The sequence below is a fragment of the Lethenteron reissneri genome, unplaced genomic scaffold, assembly GCF_015708825.2.
Source record: "Lethenteron reissneri isolate LAM-NWPU_2019-01 unplaced genomic scaffold, ASM1570882v1 scaffold_1622, whole genome shotgun sequence".
Lineage (NCBI taxonomy): Eukaryota > Metazoa > Chordata > Hyperoartia > Petromyzontiformes > Petromyzontidae > Lethenteron > Lethenteron reissneri.
Window position 1 is genome coordinate 42,446 of NW_026891358.1, and position 21,181 is coordinate 63,626.

The 21,181-nt window shown below is 46.1% G+C and overlaps 1 protein-coding gene and 1 non-coding gene across 2 annotated transcripts in view; both read right to left on the minus strand.

Annotated features, from left to right (window-relative positions):
• The window catches only part of LOC133362794 (neurofascin-like), a 28,555-nt gene extending 17,526 nt beyond the window's left edge, over positions 1 to 11,029 (minus strand). Inside the window, exons 1-4 of the mRNA XM_061581740.1 lie at positions 10,995 to 11,029; positions 8,675 to 8,901; positions 6,409 to 6,531; positions 1,391 to 1,555 (exon numbers count right to left, since the gene is read on the minus strand). Coding sequence (XP_061437724.1) covers positions 1,391 to 1,555; positions 6,409 to 6,531; positions 8,675 to 8,901; positions 10,995 to 11,029 — 550 coding nt within the window. The remainder of the gene's footprint in view (positions 1 to 1,390; positions 1,556 to 6,408; positions 6,532 to 8,674; positions 8,902 to 10,994) is intronic.
• A 7,233-nt stretch (positions 11,030 to 18,262) lies between these two features.
• TRNAQ-CUG (transfer RNA glutamine (anticodon CUG)) lies at positions 18,263 to 18,334 on the minus strand. Its single transcript has one exon. It is a non-coding gene; the product is annotated as a tRNA-Gln (tRNA).
• Between the last annotated feature and the right edge of the window lie 2,847 nt (positions 18,335 to 21,181).

The following is a 21,181-nucleotide window of genomic DNA, read 5'->3' on the forward strand; positions in this document are numbered from 1 at the left end:
CAACTGCCTTTGTCCCCCTAGTGGCGATGTTTACACACCGCACCAGGTACTCATTTGAGGCCGAGTCGACCTGGGGGAGGCCCAGGACCGGTTCAGATAATCGTCACCGGTGTGTTGGCTGTGAGTGGGAATTTAACTTTATCGCGCTCCCCACAACCACACACACACACGCACGCACACACACGCACACACACACGCGCACACACACATACACACACACATACACACACATACACACACACATATACACACACACATACACACACACACATACAACAACAACAACCGCCATTCGCCACTAAGTCACCACGACGCTTGTGCCAGGCCATGTGCACCTTGAGGCCACATACACACACACACATACACACACATACATACACACAGACACATACACACATATACACACACACATACACACACACACATACAACAACAACAACCGCCATTCCCCACTAAGTGGCGGTGACGTCACCACGACGCTTGTGCCAGGCCATGTGCACCTTGAGGCCACATACACACAAACATATACACACACACATACACACACACACATACACACACACATACACACACACACGCACACATACACACATACACACACACACATACACACACACATACACACACACATACACACACACCACACAACAACAACAACCGCCATTCGCCACTAAGTGGCGGTGACGTCACCACGACGCTTGTGCCAGGCCAAGTGCACCTTCAGGCCACGTGAAGTGTCGAACGCCCGCTGGCAGGAGGTCACGGGGCAGACCCAGCAGGTGCCACGGGTCGACTGACCAAGATGACCGAGATGACTGGCTGATGCACCACCTGTGCCCCCTACTGTACCAACTTGCTGTGCTTTAGCCACCCGGCGCTCTGCTCGTTGTTGTGAGCGTCGCTCCTCCGCCCTCCGTTGTTGTTGTAGGGCGACTGCCTCCAACTGCTCAGTAGCGTCCTTCACGAGCCTCCTCCACTGAGGCCGATCTTGACACCGCTGGTACCAGTCATCGGCAAGTCCACTCAGCTCCACGTCCTCCTGTACCACATCACTCCATCTCTTCTCTAGCCCGTGCCGCGCCCGTTTAGCCCCCTCGATCCGGCCGAACAAAAGCTGTTTAGGCATGCGGTGGCTGGGCATGCGGGCTACATGACCCAGCCAACGCAGCCTCGCCTGCCGGAGGAGCTCACCGATGGGACTTTGCCCAGATCTTTCAAGGATTTGTGAGCTCCTCACATACACACACACACACATACACACACACACCACACACACATACACACACATACACACACACACACACCACACACACACATACACACACACACATACACACACACATACACACACACACACACCGCCGGCAATCGCCGCCGTGCCGCCACTCACTGGGTTGGACCGTCAGTGTGAGCGGCTGCTTCTGGATGGTCCCCGCGTGCGGGAAGTGAGCGTAGCACACGTAGTCGTCCCCGTCACTCAGCAGCACGTTGGCGAAGAACAAGTCCCCGTCCAGGCCCTGGGATACTCGCCCATTCAGCTGCACTCTCTCAATGGCTGCAGCGGCAGCGGCACCCCGGGGGTAAGGGGGACAAGGGGACAGGGGGGGATCAAGAGGATCAGAATCTTTATTTAGGACTGTGGAAGGAGGAATTCGATGCAGCTCTTTATCAAAGATGTAAACCACTAAATCGCTTCATCATCTTCTTGGTTCTTTCGGTAAAGTCGTCACGTAGAAGGGAAGTAATAAAATAATAAAAATAAAACAATAAAATAATTCTCACGACGTTTCGGCCACAACGCAAGCAGCCGTCCTCAGGTGAAAACCAGGTCTGTCGAGGCGACAGCGTCTGAATGAAACAGCACACGAGCTTGGAGCATGTATTTAAGCTGGGTTGGGAGGGGGGAAAGGGCGCCTTGACAAAAGAATATGCATATCAAGAGGCATTTAGCATATTTATGGGAAATGCAGGTATGTGATTAGTACTACTCATGCCCGTGCATTATGCAGGATTAGCAGCATCAAAGGGATGGGATAATGGGAAATGCAGGTATGTGATTAGTACTGCTTATGCCTTCATCATCATCCGCCATGCAAATCATGGAAGCAGCGGCAGATGTGGAGGATGCCTGCAAAAGTGGTGAAAATGTGTTCATCCAGAAGAGACACCGTACAACGGATAACGCCGCACTGCTTCCGGTCCACAAATAGGACGGAGACATCACGGCAATGATGCACTCTGCTTCGCTTGCCTGGCTTGCCCACCTCATTGTGAAATTGTAGTCATTGAGTCTGCATCTACATCAGCAGTTGTACAAAAGAGGACCTCCTGCGTACCAGGCGAGGTAGTCAACATCTCCTAGCCACCGTGATGATGATGATGAGAGAGACACGCAAACTCCAAATATACAGCAGCAGGCGTCAGGGTCGGGATGGAACCCACGACCTCCTGTAGACCAGGCGAGGTAGTTAACATCTCCTAGCCACCGTGATGATGATGAGAGAGAGAGACACGCAAACTCCAAATATACAGCAGCAGGCGTCAGGGTCGGGATGGAACCCACGACCTCCTGTATACCAAGCGAGGTAGTCAACATCTCCTAGCCACCATGATGATGATGAGAGAGAGAGACACGCAAACTCAAAATATACAGCAGCAGGCGCTAGGGGTTACCAAAAAGATTTCCAATATATTAAACAAACACAAGATCCAGGTTCGTTTAAACACAGTACACAAAATCCGTGATTTAATCCCATCTGTAAATGATTCCTGCCATGCAGTACCCTGGTGTCTACAAACCGAGTTGTGGTTGTGGCAGCAGTAACATTTGGGAAACGAAACGGCATGTCTCGGACCACGTTCGTGAACACAAGGCGGATCTGAAACACGGTAGGACAAATACATCTGCCGTTGCTGATCATTGTTTTAACGCTGTGGGCTCACGCAAAATTGATTTTTCCAAGACGGAGGTACTCTGCAAACCTACCGGCTACGTTCAGAGATTTGTTCATGAAGCCATCCAGATGTATCAACACAGACACAACTTCAGCCGAGAATATGGGTACAAACTGAGCAATCATTGGAAGGACGTTATTAACCAGGTAAAGTCTTAACTGACTGTGATGTTTCCATCCTACCTGCCTATGTCAGCTGTTATTACCGACTCTGTGTCTCTCTCTCTCTATGCCTCTCTCTTAGACCTCTCACATGTCCTTTGGATTGCACTCTCAGTTTCACATGCCCTTTGGAGTACACTCTCATGGTGCTAATCTCTCAACACTGCTGTTGTGCGCATATGAGGGCATGATACTCTTATGCGGCGACGGAAGCTCATTCATGCTAATCTCTCTCTCTCCCTAATCTCCCCCATCAAATTTCGATTTAAAGCTTTCGTGACTGCAGGGATTCATCTTCTTGGTTCTTTCGGTAAAGTCACGTAGAAGGGAAGTAATAAAATAATAAAAATAAAACATAATAAAACAATTCTCACGACGTTTCGGCCACAACGCAAGCAGCCGTCCTCAGGTGAAAACCAGGTCCGTCGAGGCGACAGAGTCTGAATGAAACAGCACACGGGCTTAGAGCATATATATAAGCTGGGCGCATTGACAAAGGAATTTGCATATCAACAGGAATTTAGCATATTTATGGGAAATGCAGGAATGTAATTAGTACTGCATATGCATGTGCATTATGCAGGATTAACAGCATCAAAGGGAGCTGCAGTTACTGCTGCTGCAGCAGTTGCTGCTGCTGCTGCACTTGCTGCTGCTGCTGCACTTGCTGCTGCTGCTGCACTTGCTGCTGCTGCAGTTGCTGCCTTATCCATTTTAATATAACACTATGTATTATTCTACCCACCCTAATGTGTATCATACTGCTATATGTTTACTGTACAATTACGACACCATACATTACTCTGCACACTGCACCATGCCAGTGAGTGGAACGCGGTCTGAAAGTCACCGTTAACGTGAACACAATCAGTTAAGATCCGAAATGGTTTATTACGTCCTTCCAATGATTGGAATGATTGGAAGGACGTAATAAACCATTTCGGATCTTAACTGATTGTGTTCACGTTAACGGTGACTTTCAGACCGCGTTCCACTCACTGGCATGGTGCAGTGTGCAGAGTAATGTATGGTGTCGTAATTGTACAGTAAACATATAGCAGTATGATACACATTAGGGTGGGTAGAATAATACATAGTGTTATATTAAAATGGATAAGGCAGCAACTGCAGCAGCAGCAAGTGCAGCAGCAGCAGCAAGTGCAGCAGCAGCAGCAAGTGCAGCAGCAGCAGCAAGTGCAGCAGCAGCAGCAACTGCAGCAGCAGCAGTAACTGCAGCAGCAGCAGAAACTGCAGCAGCAGCAGCAACTGCTGCAGCAGCAGTAACTGCAGCTCCCTTTGATGCTGTTAATCCTGCATAATGCACATGCATATGCAGTACTAATTACATTCCTGCATTTCCCATAAATATGCTAAATTCCTGTTGATATGCAAATTCCTTTGTCAATGCGCCCAGCTTATATATATGCTCTAAGCCCGTGTGCTGTTTCATTCAGACTCTGTCGCCTCGACGGACCTGGTTTTCACCTGAGGACGGCTGCTTGCGTTGTGGCCGAAACGTCGTGAGAATTGTTTTATTATGTTTTATTTTTATTATTTTATTACTTCCCTTCTACGTGACTTTACCGAAAGAACCAAGAAGATGACTCCCCCATTAACACAACTGACGTGCTTGCGTCCGGGGGTGGAATTCCTTTCCAGCTCAGACCCCGCTTGCTTGCCCATCGCCACATATATAACCTCTTGTTGTAACAGCTCTCTCGCTGGTTCAGCAGTTCCACTGCCGGGTTATATTTTTTTCCGCCTGAGGATGACCGCTTGTGTTGCGATCGAAACGTCGTGATTCATTTTATTTTATACCCACGTGACTTTACCGCAAGAACAAAAGAGTAAAAAGATATATCAGCAGGCGTCGTCTGGGTCGGGATCGAACCCACAACTTCCTGTGCATCAGGCGAGGTAGTCAACATCTCACAGCCACCGTGATGATGATGAGAGAGAGACACGCAAACTACAAATATACAGCAGCAGGCGTCGTCTGGGTCGGGATCGAACCCACAACTTCCTGTGTATCAGGCGAGGTAGTCAACATCTCACAGCCACCGTGATGATGATGAGAGAGAGACACGCAAACTACAAATATACAGCAGCAGGCGTCGTCTGGGTCGGGATCGAACCCACAACTTCCTGTGCATCAGGCGAGGTAGTCAACATCTCACAGCCACCGTGATGATGATGAGAGAGAGACACGCAAACTACAAATATACAGCAGCAGGCGTCGTCTGGGTCGGGATCGAACCCACAACTTCCTGTGTATCAGGCGAGGTAGTCAACATCTCACAGCCACTGTGATGATGATGAGAGAGAGACACGCAAACTACAAATATACAGCAGCAGGCGTCGTCTGGGTCGGGATCGAACCCACAACTTCCTGTGTATCAGGCGAGGTAGTCAACATCTCACAGCCACCGTGATGATGATGAGAGAGAGACACGCAAACTACAAATATACAGCAGCAGGCGTCGTCTGGGTCGGGATCGAACCCACAACTTCCTGTGCATCAGGCGAGGTAGTCAACATCTCACAGCCACCGTGATGATGATGAGAGAGAGACACGCAAACTACAAATATACAGCAGCAGGCGTCGTCTGGGTCGGGATCGAACCCACAACTTCCTGTGTATCAGGCGAGGTAGTCAACATCTCACAGCCACCGTGATGATGATGAGAGAGAGACACGCAAACTACAAATATACAGCAGCAGGCGTCGTCTGGGTCGGGATCGAACCCACAACTTCCTGTGTATCAGGCGAGGTAGTCAACATCTCACAGCCACCGTGATGATGATGAGAGAGAGACACGCAAACTACAAATATACAGCAGCAGGCGTCGTCTGGGTCGGGATCGAACCCACAACTTCCTGTGTATCAGGCGAGGTAGTCAACATCTCACAGCCACCGTGATGATGATGAGAGAGAGACACGCAAACTACAAATATACAGCAGCAGGCGTCGTCTGGGTCGGGATCGAACCCACAACTTCCTGTGTATCAGGCGAGGTAGTCAACATCTCACAGCCACCGTGATGATGATGAGAGAGAGACACGCAAACTACAAATATACAGCAGCAGGCGTCGTCTGGGTCGGGATCGAACCCACAACTTCCTGTGCATCAGGCGAGGTAGTCAACATCTCACAGCCACCGTGATGATGATGAGAGAGAGACACGCAAACTACAAATATATATCAGCAGGCGTCGTCTGGGTCGGGATCGAACCCACAACTTCCTTGCATCAGGCGAGGTAGTCAACATCTCACAGCCACCGTGGTACTCACAGCCGTCCATCCAGAAGACGATGGGAGGAGGAAAGCCTTGGGGAGGGCGGCAGCGCAGCACGGCCGGCAGGCCCTCGGTGGCCATGACGGGTTCCAGCTGTTCACGGGGCCACAGGGGAGCACCTGCAGGACACAGACAAAACCACCCATGTAGCCTTAGACCTCGATTGGAAGTTTCCGTGACTGCAGGGATCCATACTCTTTGGTTCTTTCGGTAGAGTCACGTCGGTATATAATTAATAAAATCACGACGTTTCGGGCGCAACACACAAGCGTCCGTCACCAGGTGGGACAACCACAGCAAGAAACAATTGCTGAAGTGGGCAAAAGGGTTGCCGTGACAAGAGGCTATATAGGTGTTGAGTAGTTCCGACGGACGTACTCGGAGACGGAGGTAAGTTAGGGGCTTCCGCCAGGGTTTATTAAAGCTGTTACAATACACACGCAGCAGGGTGCACAACTCCCAGGGTTTATTAAAGCTTATCTATATTACACAGCAGGGTGCACAACTCCCAGGGGCTAGGGGGGTCCTACTCTAAGTGCGGGTCCCTGCCGGCGAGCTCCGGTCTCTCTCGTGTCGGATCAGGGACTCTGCCGACTCCACCGACTGGAGAGAGAAGCACCTCTACGGCTACCACCGGCTTCTCCCCAGACTCACCACTCGATCCCTCTGTCTACCCCTGGTCCCCTCTTCACCCTGCTTACTCGACCCGTTCCCACAGTGACCCCGCTCACGTCACGGGGTATCTCTTAAGTACCCCGGGAGACGTGACGTCATCGCACTGAACGGCACACCTGACGTCACGTCCCCATTTTACTCCTCTACATAGGTAAGAGACGGGGGAGGAGCCAAGGAGGAGAGACAGGGAGGGGTGGGGGGTAGGGGGAGTGGAGTGCCGCTAGAGGGATTAAGAAACGAGCAAGGAAATGCCGGGGGGGGGGGGGGGGGGGGAAGTGGGGGGGGCTGGGAGTGGGAAGCTGAAGAAACTGGAGATGCGGATATGAAGGCAACACCATGAAGCAGTGAAGGTTTGACCTGGTTAATAACATCCTTCCAATGATTGCTCAATTTGTATCCATCTTCCCGGTTGAAGTTATGTCTATGTTTAGATATCTGCATGGCTTCATGAACAAACCTTTGATCGTAGCCCGAAGGTTTTCAGAGTACCTTGGTCTCGGAAAAAACAATATCATGAGAGCCCACAGCGTTATAGCAATGGTCAGCCACGGCGGAGGAATTAGTTCTGCCGTGTTTCAGATCTGCCTTGTGCTCGCGAACACGGTCCGACACATGCCGTTTCATTTCCCAATGCAACAGCCACCACAGGTGCAACTTAGTTTGCAGACTCCAGGATAATGCAAGTCAGGAATGACATCCTTCACCGATGGGATTAGATCACGGATGTTGTGTACTGTACTGAATCGGACCTGGATCTTGTGTTTGTTTAAGATCTTGGAAATATTTTTGGTAACGCCTGCTATGTATGGTAACGTGATGGTTTTGATCGGCATCTCAAGGGGTTGTTTCTCCATGGTTGGAGAAACAGCTTTGCGAATAATGCAGTCCGAGTACCCATTCATCTTGAGGGCCTGGTGGTCGTGTTCCAGCAGCCCTTTTGCCCACTTCACCAATTGTTTCTTGCTGTGGTTGTCCCACCTGGTGACGGTCGCTTGTGTTGGGCCCGAAACGTCGTGATTTATTTTATTTTATACCTACCTGACTTTACCGAAAGACCGTTGGGGTAAGTGCTGTCAGTGAGTAGTAGCACCTGTGAAGACAAAGATCCCCCCTTGTGTAGCCACCCCCTCCACTGCGTCACCGGGTGATCAGCACCACGCCCGGCCGCCTCTGTCTCCCCGGTGGCAAAGTTTACCGCACATCGCACCGGGGACTCGCTTGAGGCCGACTCAACCTTGGGGAGCCCCAGGGCCGGTTCAGTAACAGCAGTTGATTGCTGTACAATTACTACAGCCGGCAGAACGACCGCGCACTGTGTGTGTGGCGTAGCGCTTAGCGTTCTGTGTGTGTGAGTGGTGGCACAGTGGTTAGCGTTCTGTGTGTGTGTGAGTGGTGGCACAGTGGTTAGCGCTGTGTGTGTGGCACAGCAGTTAGCGTTCTGTGTGTGTGTGAGTGGTGGCACAGTGGTTAGCGCTGTGTGTGTGGCACAGTAGTTAGCGTTCTGTGTGTGTGAGTGGTGGCACAGTGGTTAGCGTTCTGTGTGGTAGTCCACGGTCCAAGAGTGGCGTCCCCCCCCCACCCACTTACGCGCCAGCCGCACGGTGATGTTTGGGGTTAGCGTTGTGCCGTCCTGGTTCTCCGCTGAGCAGCGGTAGACGCCCTCGTAGGCCTCTGCGGCTTCGCTGTCGGACTCCGCGGACGCCGCCACCACCGCCGCCATGTCCACGGTGAAGGTGCCCGAGCCATCTCCACGCCGCTTCACGTTAGGGTCGCCGTTCGGGTCAAAGCGCCGGCCGTCCTTACTCCACCGAAACCTCAAGCACAAGCGGGAGGGGGGGAGAGAGGGAGGGATGTGAGAGATGGAAGGAGGAGAGGGAGGGAGGGGTGGGGAGGAGAGGAGAGGGTGTTGTATATACAGTGAGGGGAAAACAGTATTTGATCCCCTGCTGATTTTGTACGTTTGCCACACTGACAAAGAAATGATCAGTCTATAATTTTAGTGGTAGGTTTATTTGAACAGTAAGAGACAGAATAACGACAACAAATCCAGAAAAACGCATGTCAAAAATGTTATAAATTGATGTGCATTTTAATGAGGGAAATAAGATTTTTTTTATTGTTTATTTTCGTTTCTCTTAATACAACGGTTAAAAGTTCAAAACTGAGCGACGTAGATTAAGTCGACATCATAGTCTGCCAACACACTCACCCAGATTAAAAACTACACTGCAGTCACATTGGTGGCCTTGATTGATTAATTACCTCACATTGTTTCTTGTTGTATCTTGCTATCTACGTGACTTTACCAAAAACCAAGGAATATGAATTCTAGCAGTCAAGAAAGCTGAAGTGAAATTTTAGTTAGATCTCTCGCCTCAGGACATCAAAATATAACTCGAGTAAAACAGCACAAATCCCTGGATGCTAAATCACAAATCTTGGATAAACACAAACCAAATAATAATTATGAATCTTAACTTTGGAGCTATCGTGTGTTGACCGACTCTCTGTGTCGTTTTACATAACATTTCGATACTTTGCTAGGTTATTTAATTTTAGTGTGTCTCTTTCTCCCCCTAAGCCTGCTCACTCCTTTTTGTTATACTCATTGACATGTAAATTTCGTCTCTAACCCCCTCCCTCTCGCTGCCTCCGCCCCCCTCTGTCTATTTAAGGCCACCCCACAGAGACGATCACCCCTCTCTGTACCTGTGTTGCCCGCTCTGTGTATCTTGGTGATATCTGTCTGCTTATATGTCTGTCTATAATTTTTTCTGGTTAGATTTTATGTCGCTATTTCATTATACCTGATGATGATTGCTTGTGTTGCAATCGAAACGTCGTATGCTATTATTTAATTTATTATTTTTTCTTTATACGTGACTTTACCGAAAGAACCAAAGAATAATAATTATGAAGTATTCGACCAAGAGTCAACCACAAGGATAAACAAGGCGGAACAGGTCCATCACCCATAACCAAGATAAAATGTATCCCATAGAGAGAGAGAGAGCCTCTGTGAACACTGCTGCAGACATACCTTGAGTCACTTACAGAATCAGAACTACACAAGCGGTACGGTATCAAGCCATGAGAGGTCAAATAATCTTCTTGGTTCTTTCGGTAAAGTCACGTAGAAGGAAAATAATAAAATAATAATAAAACATAATAAAATAATAAACATGAAACATAATAAAATAATAAAAATAAAACATAATAAAATAATAAATATTAAACATAATAAAATAATAATAAAACATAATAAAATAATAAACATAAAACATAATAAAATAATACAAATAAAACATAATAACATTTCGATGTAAAGCTTTCGTGACTGCAGGGATTCATCTTCTTGGTTCTTTCGGTAAAGTCACGTAGAAGGGAAATAATAAAATAATAAAAAATAATACAAATAAAACATAATAAAATAATTCTCACGACGTTTCGGCCACAACGCATAAGTACATAAATTTGCATACTTTCGGTTAATTCGACATTTTAACATTTTCATTTAATTTTTATTATTTTTTCTTCGAGATTTGAAGCTTTCGTGACTGCAAGGATTCATACTCTTAGTTTTTTCGGTAAAGTCACGTAGGTAAAAAAAAGTGAAATTAAAATTAATAAAAATAAAAGAATAAAAATCACGGTCACAGCAAATTATCTGTATCAAGATATATCTGTATCACTTGATACAGATATATTTTGCTGTGACCGTTTCACCTGAAGACGGAAGCTTGTGTTGCCTCCGAAACGTCGTGATTCTTGTTCCTTTATTTTTATTAATTTTATTTCATTTTTTACCTACGTGACTTTACCGAAAAAACTAAGAGTATTTTATTATTTTATACAAATTTCAAAACCCGACATATACAACAACAAGGGAGGTGGGGAGGTAGCGTACTTGGGCGTTGGGTTGCCATGAGCCTCACACTCCATGACGATCTCGCCCTGCGGGTCCACTACGTAATCCTCCGGCGAATACCGGGTGATGAACGGAGGGCGAGTACCTGCCAGAGATTGATGGGTTAACAAAGCTGTGCTGCAGCAGCGGCAATAGCAGATTCACACCAACACAGCCAATTCGCGCGGCTTTACGATTTTCAATCAACATGCTAATCTCTCACTAACATGCCAATTTGCACCTGGCAGCCCTTTGATTGGTGGAATACCAACCGCTGTCGGGTTTGCTGCCCACTACTTGCATTGCCATTGGCTGCTGACATTTGGGCGACGCCCATTTGAAACCCTTACAAACAGTTTGCCTTGGAAGCTAACCCTCCTTATCCTGAAGACGACCGCTTGTGTTGCGATCGAAACGTCGTAAAATTTCGATTTAAAGCTTTCGTGACTGCAGGAATTCAGCTTCTTGGTTCTTTCGGTAAAGTCACGTAGAATGGAAATAATAAAATAATAAAATAATACAATTATAAAATTTCGATTTAAAGCTTTCGTGACTGCAGGGATTCATCTTCTTGGTTCTTTCGGTAAAGTCACGTAGAAGGGAAATAATAAAGTAATAAAAATAAAACAATAAAATAATTCTCACGACGTTTCGGCCACAACACAAGCAGCCGTCCTCAGGTGTAGAACAGGTCTGTCGAGAAGACATTCAGACTCTGTCTTCTCGACAGACCTGTTCTACACCTGAGGACGGCTGCTTGCGTTGTGGAAACGTCGTGAGAATTATTTTATTATGTTTTATTTTTATTATTTTATTATTTCCATTCTACGTGACTTTACCGAAAGAACCAAGAAGATGAAACGTCGTAGTTTAAGTTTTTTGCTATTTTCTTTGAACCTATCTACGCGACTTTACCGAAAACCCCAAAGAATATGAATTCCTGCAGTCACGAAAGCTTCAAGTCAAGATTTAGTTGATAGTCTTTAGTGGACGATTTGGTGGGTGTAGCGTTGAGAGGGGGCATCGTCTCAAGGGGGGTAGCGGTGCAGTTTGCTACTCACGGTCACGGGGCAGGGCGTCGAGGTGGTCACCCAGCACAGCCAACAACAACGACGCCAGAAGAAGGGCGGTGATGAGGAAGGCCTCCATCAGCGGGGGGGGGGGGGGACAGATGGTCAGACTGGGGGCTTCCTTCACTTGGCTAGGAGGAGGGCGTAGAAGGGAGGGAGCAGAGTAGGAGGGGGAGCAGGAGGAATTAGAAGCATTTAAACTGCAAGAGGATGAATCCGAAGCGCTATAAAGCTCTTTTTCACACATGTCCAGCTGGGACACTGGGTCAGAACATGACAACAAACACAATACAAAAACACGGTGTGAGTGCAGAGTACAGTAAGAGTAAACAAATCACTTTACAAATATTTACATATATATTAAAGGCAAAGTTGTGAATATTATGTGTCTGTTCAAAATGTTTAGCGTATTTCCCGACATGCAACGAACTGGAAATTTGCCATGTGGGTACTTTACTTTCCAGACTGTACACCATGCACACATTATTAAAAATACACTTTTGGGGGGGGGGGGGGAGCTCAATAATGCAGAGATTTTTTTGCACAGCAAGTGAACTGTGACGTCACATCTGTCACGTGACCCACGCGTGTGCAGTGTAGTGGTCAGCGCTACGCCGCGCTACGAACCCGGCGACCCGAGTTCGATTCCCGCTCACGGCCACCAGCGATGACGATTATTTGAACCGGTCCTGGGCCTCCCCTAGGTCGACTCAGCCTCAAACGAGTAACTGGTGCGGTGTGTGAACATTGCCACTGGGGAGACAAAGGCGGCCGGGCGTGGTGAATCCAAGTCCCGGGCAAAGCCGGGGGAAGTCCAGCTAGTATACTAATAAATCTAGCCAATGTTTGATGTTGCAGTATAGACAAAACACGGCACTCTAAACGCATTCTTCTAAATGCTGAGGGAAAAACCGGAGGACCCGGAGTAAATTCCATGTGACCACGGGGAGTGAGGCACGTCAACTCCAGATATACAGCAGGTAGTGTCAGTCGGTATCAAACCCACCACCTCCAGTACACCAGGTGACAACCGTGCCAGGTTACACATTCCTGCTGCGGAGGGAGCTGGTAGGAACGTTGGGTTGCTCGCTCAATGGCCTGCAGGGTCAATGGCCAGGGCAATGTGGTGTATTCCGCAAATGTGCCCGACTGTGAGGGCGGGCACAAGCCGGCGTGAGTAGGTTAAACGTTGAGTTTTATAAGGGCACCACGGGGTGACCAGCCCGTCCCCACCCAGCCCCACCCAGCCCCTCCCCACCCAGCCCCACCCTTCCCCACCCAGCCCCACCCCTACCACCCCCCACCCACCCCCTCCCCACCCAGCCCCACCCCTCCTACCCAGCCCCTCCCCACCCCCCCCACCCAGCCCCTCCCCACCCAGCCTCACCTCTCCCACCCCCCACCCAGCCCCTCCCCACCCAACCCCTCCCTGCACGACGGACGGACACAACAATCCCCTGTGGGCTGGTGGAACCAGTGGGTTCCTACCAGTCAAAGACCTCCTTTGCAAGGGACACTTGGATGCACGCTCATTATTGATGGTCACGTGCTCCTGCGTAGAGCAGCAGAATGTTTACATTTCACATCGGCTGCATTTCATCCAGTGGCACCGATTTTTGAAACCAGATCAATAATACGTATAACCCGTAAAACAAATTTTTTCACTATAAATCCTTTATATGCGTGGCGGCTAGAGTCCTCTCATCCTCTGGCTTGAGATGGCTGCCACCTATGGGTCAGATGATTGTCTGCCAGTATTAAGGAATTGGTAATTAAATATTTAATTTGTTTTCCCTAAAAAGTGTAAAATTTTGGAAAAAAAATTTCACGAACATTAATTGTCTCGCACAACGAGTATGTGTGCAAAATGTCAGCTCGATTGGATCACGGGAAGTGGGTTAAAAAACGACCGAAAGATTTGCATGGTCGTAAGCAAGCAAGCACGCAAGCAAGCGAACTTAATATAAAGGATTTAAAACCCAACATTGATTATCCCCAGCAAACAGGGCAACGCTGCATCAGCCACAGCTCCAGGTTTCTCCCATCACTTAAAGAGCCCCCGAGTGAGAACACCCTCCAGGATAGAGAGAGACCAACACAGCAGCACTTGCACGTCTGCGCGAGTGCTGTGTGGTGTGAAACAATTGTCACGGGAGGAAATATCAAGTTACATTTCGATTTAAAGCTTTCGTGACTGCAGGGATTCATCTTCTTGGTTTTTTCGGTAAAGTCACGTAGAAGGGAAGTAATAAAATAATACAAATAAAACATAATAAAATAATTCTCACGACGTTTCGGCTACAACGCAAGCAGCCGTCTTCAGGTGAAGAATGAGACACTGCCAAGCTAGGAGCTTTAACAAAAGAATGTGCACATCAAGAGGGATTTAGCTTGCTAAACCCCTCTTGATGTGCACAACACAAGAATGTGCATATCAAGAGGGGTTTAGCTTGCTAAACCCCTCTTGTGCACAACACAAGAATGTGCATATCAAGAGGGATTTAGCTTGCTAAACCCCTCTTGATGTGCACAACACAAGAATGTTTAGCAAGCTAAATCCCTCTTGATGTGCACAACACAAGAATGTGCACATCAAGAGGGGTTTAGCTTGCTAAACCCCTCTTGATGTGCACAACACAAGAATGTGCATATCAAGAGGGGTTTAGCTTGCTAAACCCCTCTTGATGTGCACAACACAAGAATGTGCACATCAAGAGGGGTTTAGCTTGCTAAACCCCTCTTGATGTGCACAACACAAGAATGTGCATATCAAGAGGGGTTTAGCTTGCTAAACCCCTCTTGATGTGCACAACACAAGAATGTGCATATCAAGAGGGGTTTAGCTTGCTAAACCCCTCTTGATGTGCACAACACAAGAATGTGCACACCAAGAGGGGTTTAGCTTGCTAAACCCCTCTTGATGTGCACAACACAAGAATGTGCACATCAAGAGGGATTTAGCTTGCTAAACCCCTCTTGATGTGCACAACACAAGAATGTTTAGCAAGCTAAATCCCTCTTGATGTGCACAACACAAGAATGTGCACATCAAGAGGGGTTTAGCTTGCTAAACCCCTCTTGATGTGCACAACACAAGAATGTGCATATCAAGAGGGGTTTAGCTTGCTAAACCCCTCTTGATGTGCACAACACAAGAATGTGCACACCAAGAGGGGTTTAGCTTGCTAAACCCCTCTTGATGTGCACAACACAAGAATGTGCACATCAAGAGGGATTTAGCTTGCTAAACCCCTCTTAAGGCTCTCTTCTTCTTCCACCTCCAACCCAGCTTATATACAAGCTCCAAGCTTGGCAGTGTCTCATTCTTCACCTGAAGACGGCTGCTTGCGTTGTGGCCGAAACGTCGTGAGAATTATTTTATTGTTTTATTTTTATTATTTTATTACTACCTTCTACATGACTTTACCGAAAAAACAAGAAGAAAAATATCAAGTTGACAAGGCCTCAACACGTCACTCACCGGCGCAACGCTGCGTAGATGTCTGGGGGGGGGTCTTGAGCTCTTTTCTGTGTCCTCATGTGGTGGGGGTGGGGGTGGTGGAAATCCAACGTTTCGTGCCTCTACCACAGGCAGGCGAACGCGTGCGGCTGTGATCGCGTGGAGCCTTGGCAGAGCGCTTTTAGAAAACGTAGCGCGGATAGGAGAACACGTGAGCGCGAATCACAATCTGTAGAATTGATAAGCACCGCCCATTGACAGCACTGCCCATGGAGTGACGTAGGTAGACACGTGCTACAGGCAGCAGGAACAATGTCCCACACTGCTGCCCACCAGGGATCACGTGTCTGTCTGACTGGCTGTCGTGCATAAATAAATATATAATACACACAGCTCTTTGATTGGTGGAGACCTACTGCCGGGTACGGAGAGGGGAGGGGCCTAAGGGAGGGGGGTCAGGGGAGGGGTCTAGGGGAGGGGCCGATAGTGAAGGGGGCTGGCTACCTGGCTACCTCAAGTCACGTGATCTTGTACACAGCAGGTAGGAACAGCAGTTCCACACCGCTGCCCACCAGGGATTATTTGTCTGTCTGTCGTGCATGGCCCCTCCCAAACACGTACGCTCTCGGATTGGTTGAAGTGCGTCACGTGACCACGAGCCAGCAGCCAACCAGAGGTGCGCCCCTCCCGGATTGGTTGAGCCAAGTTCCTACCTGCCCACTCCGAAGGAACGTGTCTTCGGTAAAGTCACGTGGGTAGAAGTAAAACAAAATCAATCACGGCGTGTCGACAGCAACACAAGCCTCGTGCTGCTGGCAGCAGACATCGCGGCAATCGCGATTTTCACCTGAACACGATCGCTTGTGTTGCTATCGAAACGTCGTGATAATGTTTCTTTATTTCTACCTACGTGACTTTACCGAAAGAACCAAAGAGTATAGATTCCTGCAGTCACAAAAGCTTCAAATCAAGAATGTTTCAGCTTCTAAGGCAGCCTGAATAGTGAGTCAACATTGAGTCCTGTCCCCCCAAAATCACTCCGCATGACAATTACTAAATCTGCAATCACTGATCTGAATGTCAACATCGTGCTGAATTACTAGATGCCACAGTTACACCTGCCCATGTCCCCTCTGCCGTTTGGCTCGATTTGCCTTCACCTTTTCTCAGTTTTCACTCGTGTCATGAAACTAGTTCATAAGGTGGTTCCTGGTGTAATGGTTAGCACTCAGGAATCTGAATACTGCAATTTGATCAAATCTTAAATTTAATAAAATCTTAAATTGATAGGTTTTTCATGAAAATCATGAGATTTGCGTTTTGATTTTGACTCAACATGATTCAGTTTCTAAGACATCCTGCTTGCTCAGTGAAAAGTGAGAGAAATTAGCTCCATTGTTATGTTCCAGGATGACACCTGCCCATATCCCTCGTGTCGTGTGTCGCAACTCTCTTTCCTGTCCCACTCGTGTCGTCGTGTTTACGAGGTGCTTCCGTTGTGTTATGGTTCGCCCTCAGGGCTCTGAATCCTGCAATTTGAGTTCCAGTCTCAGCGGGTTCATCCAAAACGTTGGCATACGTTTGCAAAACGTACAATGTTTTAATCTTGAGTTGAAGCTTTCGTGACTGCAGTATGGATTCCAATGTTTCGTTCCATCATTATGAAAATCACGAGTTTTCAGTTTTGTTTATTTAACTTGTGATGGAAAGAGTCTTTATTATAATGGCTATTGGAAACGTGTCATAACGTGTGTTTGACCGGGGAATGGTACAGCTCAGATTCTTTAGTTTATCACGATGAGAGGAACGTTTGGGTGACTGGAACAAGCCACATGGAGGAGTCAATGAGGTCTTTCCTTAAAGAAGAATCCTTTTGATATTTGGGCCTCCCAGACAAGCACGAGTATTTACATTGAATGCAGTCACAATAATAATATTACTGTCTAAACTCTAACCAACTAACTGCTTACATTTCTAACCGTGGCCTTTTCATTAAAATAATATTTCCCTTTTATCAAAGATCCTCTTTCAGAAGGGTACTGCTTTGGGATGTTTGAAAAATGGTAAGAAACCAGTGTATAGAGAAAACCCATGCAATACGAGGAGGGAAATACCCAAAGTTCAGCTAAATTTAGATTCAATTAATTTCTGTACTAACATCTCCATAGCACCTTCGCTTGTGCATTCAATGGATCATTACTGGACACATGCAAATACACCATGACACATGCAGCTACGTGACTTCACACGCAACTTCACCACTATACATGCAAACGCATCATTTCACATGCAGATGCGTACCCAGGAGGTGACTTGGCCTCATAACTACATTCGAGAGGACAAAGAGCTGAACATTTGATTTCGATCCAGTCAGCTTATGCAATTGAATTTTTGATTTTCTTTTTTACTAAAACTTAAAATAAGTTTCTTTGTCGGTAAAAAAAAACTTAATTCTAGATTTGAAGCTTTCGTGACTGCAAGGATTCATGCTTATAGGTTTTTCGGTAAAGTCACGTAGGTAAAAAATAAAAAAATAAATAATAAAATAAAATAAAAAATAAATCACATTTATTTTATTTCTATTATTATTTACATTAATTCTTTTTTTTACCTACGTGACTTTACCGAAAAACCTAAGAGTATAACAAAAACTTAACTTGGAGCTTTCGTGACTGCAGGAATTACTCTTTGGTTCTTTCGGTCAAGTCACGTATAAAGAGAAAAAAATAATCATTTGTAGGTCCCACCGAGAATTGAACTCGGATCGCAGGATTCAGAGTCCTGAGTGCTAACCATTACACCATGGAACCCCCACGTAGAGCTGCCTCATTGCACAACCTCTTGGCAGCAGCTGCTGAGCCCACATTTAGAAAAGTGTTTTCTGAGAACCGAGCCATCTGCACTTGCTCCTGACACCGCATATCCTTTCTGTACTGCCATCTCCTGGCCAGTTTCACAAAGATAATTCATTTTAATATCAAACACGTGAAGGGGCATTACTTTCCATGAATTCATTGAAAACCTTAACTCTAAATTTTTGTTATTTTATGAGTTTTATTTTGAGTTATTTTTATGGAACTCTCCATTTAAAACGCTACTAAAAATGTTTACACCTGGCACAATCACAGGGGCTACCAACAGAAAGCGCACGTGACATGAGTGCACACTCATCAAGAAATCAACGCACTCACCATTGGCTCAAACCCTCGGGTGCGATTCAGAAAAATATTCAACTAGTCCAACGTGAGATGATTTTCTCTTTGCAACCCTTGAATCTTGAGTTCAAGTTTCAGCGTGACCTCTTGGTTTTATATTTTACGCTATGTTCAAAAAAGGTTGGATTTTTATTTAAATCTAGTTCAGTCTTGCTGGGTCGTGATAAAGTGTCACTCTTTTCGTCTTGATAATTGGTTTTTTACCCTTTTATCTGGCAACAAAACTGACACCTTTTTTTACGAGGAGTCATGTTTGCATAGACCACAATACCTGCAGTCATAATGCAAACAAAAAACACAACTCTGGTAATGTATGCACTGTCCTTGAAGTTGATTGGTCCACACCCGAGACAGCTTTCCACTTTAGATGATGTTATTAATGATGTTGCTGATGATGTTGTTGTTGATGCTGCTGATGATGTTGTTGTTGTTGATGCTGATGATGTTGTTGTTGTTGATGCTGATGATGTTGATGTTTGTATATGATGGTGTAAATGATGTTTATTGATAATGTTGATGATCGCAAACATCAACATAATTTATTAATTTATTCAGTTAGGGTAGCCTCTCATTGTGGGAGGGAGAGTCTTGTACCCCAGAAAGTGACGTCATGTCATCTGCTGCCGCGTGACGTCACGAGCTAACAGGAAGCTGGAGGTCCGCGCGTGAACTGCAATCCGAGGTGAGAAATTTTCATTGCGGTTGTTGTGGTTGTTGTGGTTGTTGTTGTGTTGTTGTTGTTTACCAAGGTAGAGCCTCGCTCCTCTCTCGTAGGGATGTCACTAGAGCAGCAGCAGCTGTGAATCGATGTCCAAGTTGGAACTTTACAACGCGAGGCCTAGACACGCGGGGCCTTGCCTCCTGCCCTCGCCTGGTCGCGTTTGCTTTAATTCCCTCCCTTAAGTTTAATTTGTCTTCACGCGGCTCGCTACTTTGTCACTTGTTTGGTTTATTGGAGATATTAATGCAGTTTTTTTCGTTTTTTTACCAGCCCAAGCCCGCCTGAGCTGCTGTACCGCTCTTGTTTACCGAAGCTACCTGCCCACAACAACAACAAGGTGGGTGGGTGGGTTTTGTCAACGCGTGTGTCAATGTTTTGACTTAAAACTTTCGTAACTGCAGCAATTCATATTCTTGGTTCTTTCTGTAAAGTCACGGAGATAGAAAATAAAAAACAGATCAAAATATTAAATTAAATAAAAAATTGAAAATAAACAAAAAAACCCACGACGTTTTGACCGCAACACAAGTGGTCTTTGTTTAATTTTAGATTTGAATGAAGCTTTCGTGACTGCAAGGATTCATATTCTTAGGTTTTTTCGGTAAAGTCCCAGGTAGGTAAAACATTAAAATTAATAAAATAAAATAAAGATCACGACGTTGTGTTGCCTCCGAAACGTCGTGATCTTTATTTTATTTGACTTTTATTAATTTTACTGTTTTTACCTACCTGGTGACTTTACCGAAAAAACCTAAGAATATTTATTTAATTTCATTATCTGTTATTTGTATTTGCTATCTACGTGACTTTAGAACCAAGACTACGTGTGTCAATGTGTGTCAAACACGCTGAGCGCGTTGCTGATGTTGACTCTAAATGTGGAGGGGGACAACCCCTGCTGCTGTTCACCATGGCAGTGTGTGTGTGCCAGAGTGAAGTCTGTTCACTCTGTTGAACACGCACGTTATATCAAAACAATATTATATCTTCTTGGTTCTTTCGGTAAAGTCACGTAGAAGGGAAATCATAAAATAATAAAATAAAATAATAAAATAATAATATACTATAATAAAATATTATTGTCATATAATATTATATTTCGATGTAAAGCTTTCGTGACTGCAGGGATTCATCTTCTTGGTTCTTTTGGTAAAGTCACGTAGAAGGGAAATAACAAAATAATAAAATACTAAAACATAATAATATAAAATATGAGTTATATTTTTTTATTTTATTATTTCCCTTCTATGTGACTTTACCGAAAGAACCAAGAAGATGAATCGCTGCAGTCACGAAAGCTTTAATCGAAAGTTAAATTTCAGATTAGTCTATGGGTCTCAACCATGTGTCTCTGTGGGTCTTTATGTGTATCTGTGAGTTTCTATGTGTCTCTGTGTGACTCTGTGGGTCCTCTATGGGTTTCTATTAATCTCCATAGGTATCTATTCATCTCGATGTATCTCTATGGGTCCTCGTGTGTGTCTCTGTGGGTCTCTATGGGTTTCTATTAATCTCCATGGGTCTCTATTCATCTCGATGTATCTCTATGGGTCTCTGTGTGACTCTGTGGGTCTCTATGGGTTTCTATTAATCTCCATGGGTCTTTACTCACTCTCGATGTATCTCTGTGGGTCGAATGGAAACAGGAAGTTATCACAGCACACACGTGCAGCAGCAGAAGTCAGATCTGTTCATCCTCAGCATTCAAGGACATCTCAGGC